The sequence below is a fragment of the Belonocnema kinseyi genome, chromosome 7 (genome assembly GCF_010883055.1).
Source record: "Belonocnema kinseyi isolate 2016_QV_RU_SX_M_011 chromosome 7, B_treatae_v1, whole genome shotgun sequence".
In the NCBI taxonomy this organism is placed as follows: Eukaryota; Metazoa; Arthropoda; class Insecta; order Hymenoptera; family Cynipidae; genus Belonocnema; species Belonocnema kinseyi.
In genome coordinates, this window is record NC_046663.1 from 64829847 (window position 1) to 64848237 (window position 18391).

The following is an 18391-nucleotide window of genomic DNA, read 5'->3' on the forward strand; positions in this document are numbered from 1 at the left end:
AACATAATCTTTGTGTTTACAAGTTAATTTCTCTGTTTGAAAATTTACCTATTTAGTTCAAAATTCGTTTCTTTTGTGGTTTAAAATTTATTTGACTAACTGAAAATTAAATTATTTTTGGTAAAAAACTGATCTTTTGAGTTAAAAATTAACTTTAACTATTCCATTTTTTGAGGAAAATTTACCTTTTTTTATAGAAATGTAATCTTTTTCGTTAAAAAATGTTCTGCTTTGTAGAAAATATAGCTATTCTATTTTTTGTTAAAAATTCATTTCTTTGGGTGAACAAAAAAATATTTATTTAAAAATTTAAAAATAAATTGATCAAAAATTCATATTTTTGGTTGAAAATTCATCACTTTGATTAAAAATTAATTTCTTTGGCTAGCAAATTCTTTTTTTTTTTTTAGTTGAAAATTAATTTTTTTAACCGAAGCTGTAACTATTCCATTTTTGTTAGAAAATTTATATTTTTAGTTGAAAATCAAATACTTTTTCTGAAAACTCTTTTTTTGTATTGTTTTTGAAAACTTACTTTTCTAACTGCAAATTGAACCAATTGAAATCTTTTTTAGTAGAAAATTCATCTTTTGGGTTTAAAATTGAATTATTTAGGTGGGAATTCTTTTTTTTTGTTGAAAATTGATTATTTTAACTAAAAATTTAATTCTTCTATTTTTGGTGATAAATTAATTTTTTTTTTATGAAAAAAATCTTCTAAATTTTAGATAAAGAAAGTGGTTCAAGTAGTTTTTAGAATAGAAGTAGAATTTCAATGAAGAAATATTGTTGAACTATAATAAAAAATAGGCGTTATATTGTTCAAACTCTTTTGTTAAAAACTCATTTGTGTTTTTGAAGATTCATCATTTTTATTGAAAATTCATCTTGGTTAAAAATATAACCGTTTTGTTGAAAATCGATTTTTTTTAAATAAAAAGAAATGATTTATTCCGGTAGTAAATTCAATTATTTTGCTGAAAATCCTTTTGTTTTTGGTTAAGAATTGGGGTTTTTAACAGAAAATTTAACCATTCTATTTTTGGTTGAAAATGTATCTTTTTTGATGAAAATTTAACTGTTAATTTACTTTAACTGTTTAATTGTTGAAAATTGATATTTTTTATTTAGAAATTAAAACAACTGTTTGAAAATTTATGTACTTTATAAAAATTCATCTTTTTGGCATAAAATTCAACTATTCCAGTTGAAGATTCATCATTTTAGTTGAAAATTGACCAATTTATTTAAAAATGGGTCTTTTTAATTGAAAATTCATCTATTATTTTAAAGTATTTTAAAAGATTCTAAGAATTTTTATATCATTTTAAATAATTTGAAGGATTTCAAAGCATTTTAAATATTTTAGGGTGTTTTTAAAAATTCAAATGAATTTTCAAAAGGTTTAAAAAGTTTCTAGGGATTTCAAAGGATTTGAAATATTTTATGGTATTATTAAAAATTCAAATGAATTTTCAAGAGGTTTGAAAAGTTTTTAGGGATTTCAAAGGATTGGAAATATTTTAGGGTATTTTAAATCTTTTTTTGAACTTTTTATGGATTTTAATATTTTAAAGGGATTCCAAAGGATTAGGAACACTTTTGGTTATTTTAAAAGAATCCAATGAGTTTTTAGTAGATTTCAATAATTGGAAGGTATGCCAAAGGATTCTAAAGATCTTATGGTATTTTAACTTTCAAGGAATTTTAAAGTGTTTTAAAAAGATTCAAGGTATTTCAAAAATTTCAGTGTATTTCAAAACATCCCAAGACATTTTTGTATGGGTTTCAAAAATTTTTTTAAATTCCAAAGGATTTTAAAGATTTTAGGGTGGTATTCTTTAACATTCCAATGAATTTTCAACGGCTTTAAAATGCTTCAAACGATTCAGAAGGGATTTCAAGGAAATGTAACGATTTTACGGTATTTAACAGTTCCCAAGAATTCTTAATATATTAAAAAAATGTTAATGAACTTCCAAAGATTTTAAAGGAAATAGATTTTAATAATTTAAAGTGATTTCAGAGGATTGAAAAGATTTTAGGGTATGTTCAAAATTCAAAGGAAATTTCAACAGTTTTAAAAATTTCAAAGAATTTAAAAATTTTTTTAGGAGATTTTAAAAGATCCCAAGAAATTTTCAATTGATTTAAGAAATTTAATGATATTTCGAAGGAATTCACATTTCTTAGGGCACTTAAAAAGGTTGAACGGCATTTTTAAGTGCTTTAAAAAATATCAAAGTGTTTCAAATGATTTGAAATATTTTAGGTATTTTTTTAAACTTTGAAGGAATTCTTAAGAACTTTAAAAAATGTGACGAGATTTTCATAGATTTAAAAAAAATTTTAGGGTTTTAATATATTTCAATCATTTAAAGTCATTTCAAAACTTTTAAAAAATTCAAATGAATTTTCAAGAGTTTTAACAAGTCTCAAGAGCTTTAGAAGAATTTCAAAGAATTTGAAATACTTTAGGGGATTTTAAATGATTTGAAGGAATCTTAATTCCTTTTTTAAAAGTATTTTAAAAGATTCCTTAGAATTTTTAATAGTTTAAAATAATTTTAATGGATTTCCAAAGATTTAAAAGTATTTTAAAAATTCAAATGAATTTTCAAGGGTTTTAAAAATGTCAAAGTATTTGAGTTATTGTACGAAATTTCAAAAGATTCCAAGGAATTTTCAATTTATTTAATTAGTTTAATGAGATTACTTTTAATGAGGGTTTAACGAAATACATTTTTAGAAATTCAAATAAATTCTTAAGAATTAAAAAAATCTTTGACATATTTTCGGGTATTTTTAAAAATTCCAAGGAACTTTTTATTGACTTCAATCATTGCTAAGGATTTATTACATAAATTAGAGAATTTTAAGAGATTCAAAGGAATTTTCATTCGATTTCAGTAATTGCATGGAATTTCCAAGTGATTTCCAAAGGAATTTAATGATTTTATGGAATGTCGTGAAATTATCATACGGCTGTAAAAAATTCCTTATAATTTCGAGAGATATGGAGCAATTTTACAAGAAATTTATTTGAATTTATTGTGAATTCTCTTGATTTTTTGTTTGTTTTTGTTTAATTCATCTTGTTATTTTAAACTCACCTTGGTTTTAAATATTAATTTTCTGGTCGCCCTGATTAATATTTTAATAAAATAATACTCAATTATTATTATAAACAATAATATTTCAGGTATTTCGAAGTACACGAGGATAAGGAAGGAGGCCCTCAACATTATTTTGTCGCTTGCGAAGAAACTGACTGATACAAAAAACACGAAACAACTTGAAGACATAATTTCCCTCTTCAAAGAATTTCTGCCAGAGTTGACTAAAGATAATCAACCGGAAATTCGTACGAGGGTTGTTGATATTAAAGACATGTTAAAAATTTAATCGAGAGGGAAAAGAGGTTTTTTCAGTTTTTAATTTCCATTTCTAATGTCATATGATACGAAATCCTATCGGGATATTTACAAGGTTTCTATCTCATAAAATAATCGATTCAGAATCATGTAGTCATCCTGATATCATAATGTGGTGTATAGTACAATTTACTTTTTTTTTAAATACTACAACAATAATCTGCACTATTTTTAATTAACATCATTTCGCAAGTTTTAGGAAAGCAAGCATTTTCAATTCTTTACCTAAAATTAATCTTTGTTATCTGTTTAGGCATAATTTATGGTCTTATTTATGTAATCTTAATAACATAAAGCGGCATTAAAGTGATTTGAGTTTTTTTTTTTTGAAAACATTTATTACCCTTGAGTGTCACTAGAGTTACTTAATATAAATTAAGTATACATATTTAACAACACCAGGGTGTCTATTCAAATTCCAGAAAAAAATCCCTGATAATTGCAGGTTTTTTTTTTTCAAGTATCTCAAGATTTTTCCAGGTATAATTTTTAAACATATGACTTGAAATGTTTATACAATTTCGCGAGTTTATTATAAAGAATCTCCTTTTTCGGTTCCTCAGTAAGTATTTTTCTAATGGAAAAAGTTTCTACAGATTTAATTAATATGTTTAAGTTAGAATTAATAATTTGTTGAATTTATTTATAAAATTCTAAAATTTTGAATAAAAAATATTTTGAAATATGGAGATTTTTCACGAAAACAGAGAAAAATATTCTTTTAAGTCAAATTAATGTGAATACAATATTAAATTACAATTAAAACGCTTCAAATTCATAAGATTTTAAGTAAAAACATTGCATTTTCAATAAGACAGATGAATAATCAAATAATTGATTGAATTTTAAACCGAAAATAATGCATTTTCAGCTCAATAGTGGAATTTTTAGCTAAACAAGAAAAATATTCAATAAAAAATAGAATAATTTAATTTTTAACCAATAATATTAATTTTCTTCTAAAACAGGCGAACTTTCGACAAAATACATGCATTTTAGACTAAAAAAGATAAATAGCAAACTAAAAATTTATTATTACAATTTTCAGCTCAAAAAGTACATTTTTAACTGAAAAACAATATAATTTTTAAGAAAGTAGTTAAATTTTCAATTAAAATGATGAATCTATAACTCAAATAGGTGAATTTTTAACCAAAAAGATGAATTTATAACCAAGAAGATTAATTTTTCAACCAAAAAAGACGAACTTTCAACAAGATGCATGCACTTTTAACTAAAAAAGATTAATTTCAAATCAAAAATTTAATATGTAAATTTACAGCTGAAAAAAATAAATTCTTAACTAATAAAATAAATTTTTAAATAAAACTATGGAATAATGAACTAGATTAATTAAATTTTCAATCAAAAATTTAATTTTCAACTTGAAAGAAAAACAATTTTCAAGAATAGTTAAATATTTAACCAAAGAGATGAATTTTTAATTCAATTGATGAATCTTTAACGGGAATAGGTGAATTTTTAATTAGATAAAAAAATTTTCAAACAAAAGATGAATTTTCAACAAAATTTTTTTTTTTACCAAAAACTGAATACGTAAACTTACAGCTAGAATAATTAAATTTTCAGTCACAAGAAACTAATTTTCAAGAAAGAGGTTAAATTTTCAACTGGAATAGTTTAATTTTCAAATAAAAAATTCATTTTCAATTGAGGAAAAGTGAATTTTTAAGCATAAATGTTAAATTTTCAGCGAGAGATAAATTTTCAATTCAAATGACGGATTTTCAACCAAATTATTGTTAACAGAAGAGTTTAAATTTTAACCAAGTAGTTTAATTTACAACAAAAAAGATGAATTGCTAACGGAAAAGATGAATATTCAAATGGCATAGTTGAATTTTCATCTAAGAAAATTGATTTTCTACCAAAAAATTTTGAGGTAAATTTTGAGTTTCAAACATTAATTTTATACTGAAAGATGAATTTTTAACTAAAATTTTGGAATATTAAACTGGATTAGTTCAATTTTACATAAAAATAACAAATTTTAACTTGAAAAACGAATTTTAAACATAAATTTTTGAAGTGGAATAGATAAATTTTCCGTTAAAAATTGATTTTAACTAAACAAAGCGAATTTTCAAAAAAAAAAATTGTTAAGTTTTCAACTGGAATAGTTTAATTTTCAACCAAATAGATGGATTTACAATTTTAATGATGGATATTTAAGTAAAAAACATTATTTTTGATAGAAGAGTAAATTATCCAACCAAGTAGTTGAACTTTCGATTAAGAAAATTAATTTTCAACCAAGAAGCTTAATTTTCTACCAAAAAAAGAGAAATTTTCACTAAAGAGATGAATTTTTATCTAAAGTATTAGAGTATTGAACTGAATTAGGTGACTTTTACATAAAATAAAAAATTTTCAACTTGAAAACGAGTGTTCAAAAAAATTATAAATTTTACATCAGAATTTAATTTTCAATTAAAATGATAAACAAGAGAAAAATTAAAATCAAACTGTTGAGTTTTCAAGAAACAGTTATATTTCCAACCAAAATTAATTTTTTTACAAAAAAAAGAGAAGTTTTTAAATAAATACATTCATTTTCAACCCAAAAAGAGAAATTTTGAACTATAAATTTAACAAGCAAACTTGGATGAAAAAAATTATTTTTTGTAACTAAAATGATGGAATATTGAACTAGATTAATTAAATTTGTAGTGAAAACAATTAATTTTAAACTAAAAAAATAAATTTCCAATAAAACTGTTAAAATTTCAACTAGAATAGTTTAATTTTCAATTAAATAATTAATTCAAAACCAAAGAAAAACTAATTTTTTGAATAAATCTTGAATTTTCAACCAGAAATTAATTATCAATTGAAATTCAATTATTTTTAACGAAAGAATGAACTGGAAACCAAGTAGCTAAATTTGCAGCAAAAAGATGTATTTTAACTGAAATTATGAATTTTTAACTGAAATGATGAATCCTTAACCAGAATAGTTGAATATTCAACCAAGAAGGTTAATTTTTTACGAAAAAAGGAATTTTCATCAAAATACATGAATTTTTAACTGAAAAAGATAAAATTTTAAGCAAAAATTGAATGTGTAAATTTTGAGTTCAAAAAATTAATTTTCCACTAACGAGGTGAATTCTTAATAAAAATATTGGAATATTTAACTGGATCAGGTAAATTTTATGTCAAAATTAGAACTTTCAACTTAAAAAAGAATTTTCAACTTAAAAAAGAATTTTCAACAAAATTATTAAATTTTCAATTGAAATGATAAACAAGAGAAAAATTGCAATCAAACTGTTGAATTTTCAAGAAAAAGATTCATTTTCAACCAAGATTAATTTTTTACCAAAAAAGACAAATTTTCAAATAAATATATTCTTTTTTAACCCAAATAGAGAAATTTGGAACCATACATTTAACAGGCAAACTTAAAGATGAAAAAATTTATTTTAAACTAAAATGTTGGAATATTTAACTAGATTAGTTAAATTTGTTGTAAAAAAAATTAATTTTTAACTAAAAAAACGAATTTCCAATAAAACAATTAAAATTTTACCTGTAATAGTTTAATTTTCAATTAAAAAATTAATTTTCAACCAAAGAAAAATGGATTTTTAGCAAAAATGTGGAATTTTTAGCCAAAAATTAATTATCAATTGAAATGCAATTATGTTTGACAGAAGAATTTTGACTATGATTTTTTAACTGAAACGATGGATCTTAAACTCGAATAGTTGAATATTTAACCAATAAGGTTAATTTTCTATCAAAAAGAGGAATTTTCATCAAAATACATGAATCTTCAACTGGAAAGGATAAAATTTTAATCAAAAATTGAATATGTAAATTTTGAGTTTAAAAAATTAATTTTCCACTAACGAGATGAATTTTTCATTAAAATATTGGAATATTGAACTGAATTAGGTAAATTTTACGTCAAAATTAAAATGTTCAACAAAAAATTTAAATTTTCAATAAAAATTAATGACAAGATAAAAATTGCAATCAAACTGTTGAATTTTCAATCAATATTTTCTACCAAAAAGGACAAATTTTCAACTAAAACCACACATTTTCAACCAAAATATGAAGATACTTTTACGAATGGAAGAACATTGTAAATAAAATCTTATATAACAATTTTAAAACACTTCTCTAAAAAAAAAAACCCTGAAATTTCCAGATTTTTCCAGGTATATAAAAATCCCTCGACAATTCCAGGATTTTCAAATGAGTAGACACCCTGACTACATTATTTACAGCTTAACGATTTATTTTCTTTATCAATATTTTCGAACCCGGACTGCCTAGAGACTTGAGTTTTGTCTTCACCGACTCAAGTTTATCCGACAAAGTCGAAACAACAGCCGGAGTCGAATTTTCTAAAATCAAAATTAACAAAAAGCACCCTCTGTTCACCTGGATCCAGTTTTCCAAAATTTCCTTGTCCAACCTCTCGGCAAGAACTTGCCCAAACGAGGTTCTTTTCTTCTCCAAGAAAACCTGGCTCAGCTGAATCAATTTCTTTAGAATCAGGTGAAGACCCGCGTGTTCAATCGGCTTGTGTTCCTTTTCCTCCTCAACAATCTTCGAATCCGGATTCAGAATAAAATCGGCGATCGCCTCAAAGGCTGGCTTCAAATCGCCCTCATAATTTGACTTTAAAATCGCGAGAGTAACCATTTGCGTCGGGGCATTTGATAGCCAGGTGCTCGTCTCCGAGACAACGCTCTCCAGAAGCTTCTCAATCACACTCTCCAAGACTTCCTTTTCCCGAACATCTGCCGATTTTTTGCTGAAGGCATTTCCATCTCCCTTTTTCAAAAAGTCCACCAATGCCGGATGAAAATAATGCGTGTCTCTTCGCGCTACGAGATACAAAATCACCCTTCTTCCATACTCATTGTGAACAATTTCCGCCAAATTGCTCAGAATTTCGGAGAGGATTATTTTCTTCAGAACAACTGTGTCATCCACACAGTCAATTAAGGCGAAAAATAGTAAATGTCCGTGTTCAGAGATACAAATTTCCTTGGTATGTTCCTTCAAAGTCTTCATGATGATTTTCCTGTCCTTGTTCGAGCCGTGCCAGATTGAGACTATTCCCGCCATTGTGCCGTCTCTAGTTTTCGATAAATCGACAATCAGAGTCCTCAGCATCGGCAGCATCTCGTCTCTGTCGGCAGCACTACAGCTGGACAAATATTCCCATAAAACGGTCTGAACAATCGGCGAACTTCCCAATTTTTTGTTGAAAATTCGGATTAAATTAGCTTTCACAGCTGATAGAGTTGCTTTCTTCATGTCCGCGGCACTTTTGAAAACATCCTCGAGAGACTTCACATTCTCGTCCTTGGCTTGCTTGTACATGTCACCGTAGAATTCCTGCTTCAGTCGGTTCTTGTCCGCATCCGTGGCGAATTCGGTGATTGCGTATTCAAAAATTGGGGCCGAGACAAGATGACTCGAAAGTTTCACGACATGGCCACTGCAGGCGGCGAGAAGTTCTTTCCTGAGCTGATCGGATCCGTATTGAAAAGCGGCCTTGACACAATTTTTCGCATATTTCGACTGGAACATTTCCATCAGTAAAGGCTCCAATTCGGATTTTATCGCTTGGCGAATTTGCGCGTTCGAGTATTTAATTAGCCACTGGATTACTCGAGACATGTCGTGAGTGAAGATAAATTTAGAATAGTGTCCTTTTAATAATTCGTGCAGTTCTGTGGATAATTTTAATCGGTCCTCGGTGGCACATTCAATTAGACGCAGCTTTTCAGCGATCTTTTTAGCTTGCACTGTGATTTCGTAGAGGTTTGTTAATTTTTTCACCTTTCGCTGCTCCTTGAGAGCCTTTTTCTTCTTTTTGAAATCGATCCAGTCGACTTTCTCGCCAGGAGTTTCATTGCTTTGGAGATGAGGTTTGCCCTTTTGGAGAGGAAGTTTACTTTTTGAGAATTTGTCGGTTTTTTTTAAGGGAGAGGGCTTGTCGGACTTTTTGTCCGAATTTTTTAATATAGAGGGCTTCTCTGACTTTTTCGTCGCGACTTTGTCTTTCTTTAGTGTTAGCTTTTCTAATCTTTTCACTAAAGTGGACTTTTCGAATTTTGCCTTCTTTTTCTTCAGCTTCTTTTTTTCCTTCAAGACGAGGGTTTCTGGTTTATCATTCTTGTTGGGGATTTCTCGTACGTGGACCTTTGGTGCGAAATTCACGGATTTTTTCAACTTCTTGCCGCCTTCCTGTGGTTCTGCTACTTCTCCGTCTTTTCGTTTCATGGTGATGCTTTCTGAAATAAAGATAGTAGAATAATTAATATATTTTTTGATAATATCAATTTTTTAGAACGGCATTTTTCGTTTCTTGAAATTAAACAAAAAAATTACTATTCTCCATTTTAAAAACTTTTAAAATGAGAGAATTTCCAGGGTGCCCAGTGATCAGACAACGTAGCGAAATGTGAATTTTTTTGATAATTTATATCGATAAGAAAACAATTATTTATTTATTGGGTTGTAAAATTTCATGAAACTTTGGGAACATTTCAAAGTTTCAAATAGTAAGACAGGAAAATTTCCAATATTTAAAAAATGCTATAAAGTATTCAATTTAAATATTTCATTTTTTATTAATATATAATAATATTATTTTACTTTCTGACTAAAATTTCCAGTTTACCAAGCTCTTTTTATATTTTTCTTGTTTTCCATGTAAATGCGAACGCAAATAATAAAACCCAATAATTTTTTGATAAGTTTTTTATTATTATATTTTTGATTGAAAATTTAATTATTTGGTAAAAAATGTAATTATTTGATTGAAAAATTTTGTTAAAAAGCCATATTGGTGGTTAAAAACTAATTTTTTTTGTATTGAGAATTCGACTATTTTAATAGAAAATTCAACTATGCGTTAGATTTTTTCTACTTTTTTGAACACAAAATCTTTTTTGTTTGAAACTTCGTACTTTTTTATAGAAACCTCATATTATTTGGTTAAAACTTAAATTGTTTATTTGAAATATCTACTATTACATTTTTTGTTGAGAATTCATCTTTTCTGTTCGAAAATTCAACTGTTTTGTTAAAAGTTGAACTACTGTATTAAATATTCATCTTTTTGGTGAAAGATTTATCGTTTTAGTTGAAAATTCATTTCTAGTATGTATATAATGTAACTATTTTGTTTAAAAATCAGTTTTTTGTTGTTAAAAATTACTTTTTTTACTGGAAATTTTATTATTCCAGTTGATGATACATCATATAGGTTGAAAGATAAACTTTTTAACAAAAGTGTAATTATTTTGATAAAAATCCAAAATTTTCGTTAAAAAGTCGCCCTTATTGTTGAAAACTCAAAATTGTTGAAAAATTATTTTTGTTGTTGAAAATTCAACTATTTTAGTAGAAAATTTAACTTTTGAATTAAATATTCAACACTTTGGTAAAATTTGTTTTGATTTATTCAACAAAAAAGGTTTTTTGTATAATAATTCGACTCTTTTGATAGAAACTTAATTTTTTGGTTAAAAATACACGTGTTTGGTTGGAAATTAATCTGTTTTGGTTCAAATATCAAGTAGTCTATTTTTTGTTTGAAAATTCAACTATACTTAGTTAAATGCTTTGTTAATAACTCATTTTTTAGTGGAAGATTTATAATTTTAGTTAAAAATTCGTCTCTCATGTTGAAAATGTAACTATTTTATTTAAAAATGAGATTCTTTGTTTGTTAAAAATTACTTTTTTTACTGAAAATTTAATTATGCCAGATAGAGGTTTCATCATCTGGTTTAAATTTCATCTCTTTAATTAACAATATAATTATTTGATTAAAAATACAATAGTTTAATTTAAAAGTCATCCTTTTTGTTGAAAACTTAACTGTTTTGTTAAAGAATTATTTTTTGCATTTGAAAATTCAACAATTTGTAGAACTTTTATACTTTTTTTTTTTTAAATTTGTCTCTTATGGTTAAAACTTTTCTTTTTTGGTTAAAATTCTAACTGTTTGGTTTAGAATTAATTTTTTTTTCTTGAAATATCAACTATTACATTTTTTATGGAGAACTTATCTTTTTTATTTGAACTAATTGGGTAAAAGTTTAACACCTTTGTTAAAAATTAATTTTTTCGGTGGAGTCCTCATTAAACTTAAAAAAAATCAAATTGTGTAAGAACCTTGCAAAAGAATACTTAAAAAGAAGTATGCTTAAAAAAATAATTTCAAATCTACAAATATAATTTAAACTTCAAATCAGGGAACGCATGTACACAATTATTATTTCATTTGAAACACACCATTTTGGACATGGAGCAGAAATTAAGAATTTAAATTTTTTAAAAAAAATTCCTTATTTCAAATCAGAAATCTTTCAAAATAGTGAGAAACCACTTAAAATCTTTTAAGGCGTATTTAAATTTTTCAAATGCTTTTCAATTGACCCTGAACATTTTTTATGCACTTTTAAAACGTTTTAATTTTGTTTTTCTAAAAGCTTGGAATTTTTACCAAAATATGACAGAAAGTTTAATTGCAATTATTCTTTAAATGTTTTACACTTGAAATTGTTCTCAGCTATTAAGACTTTTTAATTGGAGATTGTTTAAATCTAAAGAATTTATGTAAAGATGAGATTTTCTAATATATAAATCTTAAACTGGTAAAAAAAATGAACGTGTGATTACTGAAAATAACTGAAATTAACCAAATTTGGATTTAGAATTCAAAGTCCAACATTTTGTCGTTTCAAATTTAAATTGTTTATAGTTATATATAATACTTCATATTGAAATAAATGTTTAATAGAAAAAGTTAAAATAAAAATAATGAGATGATAAAAAACTTCCAAATTAGTTGGCTTTCAAATAAATAATTTAAAATAGTATTAATTTGAATCAAAAATGTAAACGTACAACCTGTTGTCGTTTCAAACTTATGCAATTTTCAATTAATCCTTTATTTCTAAATAATTTTATAATACAAAAGATTAAACCTGAAATAATTTGATGGTAAAAAAAAATTCAAAATGATTTAAGGTTTATTTAAATAATTCAAAATTGTATGAATTCGGATTCAAAATCTAATCGTTTACCAGTTTCTGGTTTTAAATTTCAAATTTTCAAAATTATAAACAGTTTTTAATTAAAATCCTTTCTTTCTAAATAATTGTATAATATAATAAATTAAAATTGGAATAATGTCATGTTAAAAAAATAAAAAAGTATTTTATTTTAAATAATTCAAAATTTCACACATTTGAATTTGAAATTTAAAAGTTAAAACATTTTTTTCATTTCAAATTATTAATATTATATACTTAAATTGTAAAATGGGAAAGGTTAAGATTATGGAATAGTATGATAAAAATATAATATTATTTGGTTTTCATTTAAATGATTGAAAATTGTATAATTTAAAAAAAGCATTTAAATAATAAATTCAATTAAACTTTATAACCAGGGAACATTTAATTCTTACACCAAAAAATTAATTTTCAACAAAGAAGAATTTTTTCACCAAAAAGTCGAATATATGACAAAGCACATAGTTTTTCAAGTAAAAAGAAAGTTTTCCGCCAAAAATGAAAAAGTTTAAATTTTCAGTTAAAAACCTAATTTTAAAGCAGAGAAAAATCTAATTTTTGAGTAATTAATTTAAACAGGAAGTCACATTTTAAACAAAACAAACTAGGAAATTTTCATCCAGAGATGAATTTTCAACAACAAAAAAATCAATTTTCTGTCAAATAGTTGAGTTTGCAACTCAAAACAATAAATTTGCAACCAAAAATGAAATAGTTTAATTTCCAGTTAAAAAATTCAATTTAAACCAAAAAAATAAACGGAATTTTAATCAATTATTTAAATTTCCAATCAAAAAGATGAATTTTTAACTAAACTTATGTACCTTCAACCATCAAAAATTGTTTTTTATCAAAGTAGTTTGATTTCACACCAGATAATATGAATTAAAAAAAAAAGTTGAATCCTCAACTGAAACATGTTAGTTTTAACCAAACAGTTACATTTTTAAAATACACAAAATATTCTATTTTTATCCAAAGAGATGAACTTTCAAATAGAAGTGTTGAATTTTCAACAAAATAATTAAATTTTTAACCCAAAAGATAAATTTGCAATTAACCAGAGAAGAAACAAACTTTAACCAATTAGTTCGATTTTCAGTCAGATTGGTTCAAATTTCAACCTAAAAAAAAAATTAATTTTGAACGAAAAGGCCAAAAATACGAATGATCAATAAGATAATTGAATCCTCAACCAAGAGAGGTTAATTTTCTACCAAACAGTTGCATTTTTAACAACAAAAAAGACGGAATTTTTACCTAAAGAGATGAATTTTCAATCAGTGTTGAATTTTCAAATAAGAAAGATTTTTAAATCGAGAAAAAAGTTGATTTTTTTTTAATTGATGAGTTTTCAAGATTGTAATTCAATTTTTAATCCATAAGATGAAACTCTAACTAAGAATATTAACGTTCTGCAAAAAAGGCGATTTTAAAGGAAAACCTATGAATTTTGAATCAAATGGTAGTTGAATTTTAAACTAAAAAATATATTTTTTCTACCAAAAATGAATTCATTTTATTTTCAGTTAAAAAGTTAAACTGAAGCCAGAGAAAAAAATTGGTAAAGTTAAAGTTCCAATCAAAAAAATATATAGTTCGACTTTCAACCAAAAAAGATTAATTCTCAACGAAAAATGCAAACAAATTTATTAAAATAACAAAATTGTTGGATTTTCAACATAATTACACGTAATATTGTTAAATATATTTAATTGATAAATATAATTAATATACCCTGAAATTCCAGTTTCGTTTTTTTTTAATAATAGGCACGACGACTGTATGAGTTTATTAATTATAGTAAAAAACTTCTCAAATTGTCAAAATTGATTGTATATTAATTTCAAGATATATTTATAATAAAATCTTCTATAATTGTATTGAAACTCGGTTCAACATTTGCAACATGAGTAACAAAACATAACCTATAAATGTGTGTTGTTTGAATCCATTTTAAACTTTATTCCATTGCTGTATTAATCAAAAATAATAAGATTCCTTTAAAATATTACAGCAAAAATACCATTATTCTTTAAATAATAAAAGAAGAGAGATCCAACACATTTCGTAATGAAAATCAAGTTTGTTTGTGACGGTTTGGTTATGTACAACTCCAAAAATACCATATTTTTATCGACTACTATAATATTAATTACGCACACAATTAATTAATTTCTATAGAAAACATTCCAATTCACTAGAATGTAATTATTTACTTACTTTAGTTGTTTTTTTTAGAAATAAATGAAATAAGTTGAAACACGTGGATGAACAGAAAAACTATAGAAACACGAGAGGCAACCGTTAACTGAGGCAACTCAACTGAAATCCACAAAAACTGCCTGCTGACTGCCCGTTTTATTGTTTTCAAATGTTGGTGCATCTGACGGCTTAAATCATTTCAATGACTCAATATGATTAGTTTTTCTAATAAAATATAAATCTCAAAGTATACAATAATGAATACTGCTATTATCATCTATTTTAATACTATTTTTTGTGGATGGTTACAAACCTTTTTTTTTAATTTAAAAAGCGCGGTTCACGAATTCGATTCGATTTCGATACCTCGACGTCATGGTTGTTTCTTCACATACAAAATGGCGGCTCGTTGACGACAGGAGAAAACTTACAAAGTGTGTCATTTTAAGCAGTGAATTTGTTATATTTACAAATATCTCCGTAGCATTTTATTCAATATGGGGTAAGGAACAGTAGATTTGTATTTTACATCAGTGATATTAATTTTCTACTAACAATTTACATCTGTAATCACTAATCTGGAGTTATTGGTAGTCGTTCGCCCTATTTACATCTTTCGTATTCAATCTTACAACAGCTTAAAGAATATGAAATCTTTCAATAATTCACCAACTAACAGCGCATTTCATTATTTGATAATATATTTTATTGATATCTAAATAAATTGAACAAGTGAGAGAAATTATTTGTAGCGAATCGTAAATTTAATAACCTAACCCTGGAAATTTTGGAGCATCATAAAGATCGGTTTATGTATTATCACGTATTGGAATTTAAATGCATCTGCTTCGTAAATTCAGTTCTCTTTTCAAACAAGTGTATTATTGACTGTCATTTTAATTATTTAATAATAGTTTAGTTCCAAAAATTGACTTGAGAATAATGAATTGTTATCACAATTTGGGAACAAAAGAATGTGAAAAATTACAGACTGGTTCAAACATTTCTTTATTTTTTGCGCATTTTAATTACAGTACATCAGACGTAGAAGGTGCAGAAACGAAGGGAGAAGTAATGGAAGTAAATTCTGAATTGGAGGTATTTAGTGAACAAAAGAAAAAGAAGAAAAGGAAGCACAAGCATCACAAACACAAAAGGGACAAAGTTTTGGATAAGGTAGATGGAAAAGTGGACAAGCAAGAAAGGTTCGTTTTTTCTCGATTTCTCATTGATTTTATACTTTTTTTTTCAACAATATCGTAATTTTACTACTTTATCGAAAAAAAATTACACTAAAGACACTATTTTCTCACATTCGTCACAGTTATTTTTCTTAAAACATATTTTTGAACGTCTTTGCTAATAGGCTACAAATTGTCTCAATGGCTGATTAGGGGCCGTCCAAGAAGATGAATTCTCAACAAATTACATACATTTTCAACAAAACAGTTGAATTTTCTACAAAATTGTTGATTTTTTAAGCCAAACAGACGAATTCTCTGCAACAAATTTTAATTTTCAGAAAAAATGTCATAGTTTACATTTAAAGCAAACAGATTTTAATTTTTATTTACAAACAGTTTAATACAACCATAAAAGACAAATTTTCAACAAAGCATTTAAATCTTTAACAAAAACAGATCAGTTTTCTCCCAAAAAATGCAAATGATGAACAAAATACGTATATTTTCTACCCAATAGTTAAATTTTAAGATGAGAGGGTTTAATTTTCTACTAAAAAAGGTAAATTTTTAGTCAATGAGAAGAATTCTCTTGAAAACAGTTGAATATTCTACAAAGTTCTCGCAGTTTTAAGCCAAACAGACGAATTCTCTACAAAATATTAAATTTTTTACAAAAAAATGTAATAGTTGATATTGAAACCAAAAAAGATTTTTATTTTAGATTGAAAACAGTTGAATATAATAAAAAATACGAATTTTCGACAGTATATTTGAATCCAGAATTAAAACAGATTAATTTTCAACAATGCAGTTACATTTTCAACAAACAAAAATAATTTTTTACCAAAAAATACAAATTATTAATAAAATTCATATATTTTCTCTCAAGTAGTTAAATTTTAAGCCAAGAGGACTAATTTTGTATTAAAAACATGAATTTTCAGCAAAATAATTGAATAATTAACTAAATAGTTGAATTTTATACTGAAAAAGTTAAATTTTCAACAAACAATGGAATAGATAAATTTCCAATCAAAAGAATTAATTTTAAAACAAAACAAATTTAATTTTTAACAAAAAATACAAATCATTAACAAAATACATGTATTTTCCGCCAAATAGTTTAATTTGAAGCCAAGAGGATTAATTTTTTTCTAAAAACACGAATTTTCGACAAAATACTTGAATTCTCAACCAAATAGTAAAATCTTCTACAAAAAAGATAAATTTCTAACAAAACAAAAAATGAAATAGTTAAATTTTCAGTTTAAAGCATGAACTTTAATTAAAAAAAGAAAAATTTTCAACAAAATAGTACAGTTTTCAATTAAAGAGATGGATTTTAAACTCTAAAATTATGAATCTTTAACTAAAAAAATTAGTTTTTTAATAAACCAGTTACAATTTCAACATGAAAATATTAGTTTTCAACACAAATGGTAATATTTTATGCTTAAACCATAAAAGATTCAAATTTTAAACTAAAACAGTTTCATTTTTAACAAAAAAATTAATTTTCTACCAAAAAATACGGATTGTCAAGAAATTACATAAATTTTCAATTAAATATTTCTAACAATGGATGTGATGTTACTCCTAATTTTATTTGACTAATTTTGAGTCTATATTATTTTCGTTTCTAAAAAATTTAAACTAAATAGTTTAATTTTTAACCAAAAATGATATAATGTCATTTTTCTTTGAGGCGAATTAATTTTTAATTAAAAAAGCGAATTTACTGCCAAAAAATTTAATGCTCAACAAAACAGTTCATTTCCAGTAAAAAAATTTTGAATCAAAACATGAAATTTTAACGGAAATTACAAATCTTAAAAAAAAATTAAGCTTTAAGAAAGTAGATCAACTTTCAACCAAGGAGTTCAATTTTTTATCTAAAAAAAAAATGAATTAAAAAAAGAATAATTTTAATTTTAAATAAAAAACAGTTGGATTTAACTAATAAAGACAAATTTTCAACAAAAAGACCTAAATCCTCATTTAAAAAAGATTTATTTTTAACTAAACAATTGCATTTTAACAAAAAAATTGATTTTCATCCAATTTGCTACCCAATTATTTAATTCTTGAGCCGAAAATACGAAATTTTTACAAAACAGTTTAACTTTTAATTCCAAAACGTGAATTTTCAATCAAAAAGTTAACTTCTCACCGAAACAGATCAATTTTTAACCAGACTGTTTCATGTTTAACCAAAAAATATTAAATTTCTGCAGAAAAAGATACATTATCAAACCAAAAGGATGAATGTTCAACAAAATTACACTTTCAGTGAAAAAAAAAGAATTTTTCATTTAAGAAAAGAATAAGATTTCAATCAAACTGTTGATTTATCAAATAAAAAACAAAAGACTTCAACAAAATTCTTGAATTTTCAACAAAATAATGAATTTGTAAAGAAAAATTGAGTAGTGGACTTTTCAACCGAGAAGAATGAACTCTTAACCAAGTAAAAATTTGGATTATCTTA

At 24.9% G+C, this 18391-nt stretch overlaps 3 protein-coding genes across 5 annotated transcripts in view; 2 read left to right on the forward strand and 1 right to left on the reverse strand.

Moving 5' to 3' along the window:
• Nucleotides 1-3741, forward strand: part of LOC117176268 (proteasome adapter and scaffold protein ECM29) — a 73476-nt gene extending 69735 nt beyond the window's left edge. Inside the window, exon 29 of the mRNA XM_033366435.1 lies at nucleotides 3203-3741. Coding sequence (XP_033222326.1) covers nucleotides 3203-3405 — 203 coding nt within the window. The 3' untranslated portion in view covers nucleotides 3406-3741. The remainder of the gene's footprint in view (nucleotides 1-3202) is intronic.
• A 3777-nt stretch (nucleotides 3742-7518) lies between these two features.
• LOC117176227 (pumilio homolog 3) lies at nucleotides 7519-14826 on the reverse strand. Of its 2 annotated transcripts, none has more exons than XM_033366366.1 (2): nucleotides 14738-14826; nucleotides 7519-9718 (listed from the first exon to the last, which is right to left on the reverse strand). In XM_033366366.1, the coding sequence occupies exon 2, from the start codon at nucleotides 9705-9707 to the stop codon at nucleotides 7695-7697; it is 2013 nt and encodes a 670-aa protein (XP_033222257.1). In that variant the 5' UTR covers nucleotides 9708-9718; nucleotides 14738-14826; the 3' UTR covers nucleotides 7519-7694. The 2 variants fall into 2 exon arrangements, with proteins under 2 accessions (XP_033222257.1, XP_033222258.1); XM_033366367.1 differs by lacking the exon at nucleotides 14738-14826 and adding an exon at nucleotides 14678-14716.
• Nucleotides 14827-15108: 282 nt separating this feature from the next.
• Nucleotides 15109-18391, forward strand: part of LOC117176049 (serine/threonine-protein kinase PRP4 homolog) — a 49265-nt gene continuing 45982 nt past the window's right edge. For both annotated transcript variants that reach the window (XR_004467574.1, XM_033366041.1), the window contains exons 1-2: nucleotides 15109-15221; nucleotides 15754-15924. Coding sequence is in view for 1 of the 2 variants with exons in the window: in XM_033366041.1 (XP_033221932.1) it covers nucleotides 15217-15221; nucleotides 15754-15924 (176 nt within the window). In the remaining variant the exon portion in view is untranslated. The remainder of the gene's footprint in view (nucleotides 15222-15753; nucleotides 15925-18391) is intronic.

Excerpts from the sequence above, each read along its gene's own strand:
- LOC117176227 (XM_033366366.1), bottom strand. The coding sequence starts at position 9,707 with ATGAAACGAAAAGACGGAGAAGTAGCAGAACCACAGGAAGGCGGCAAG.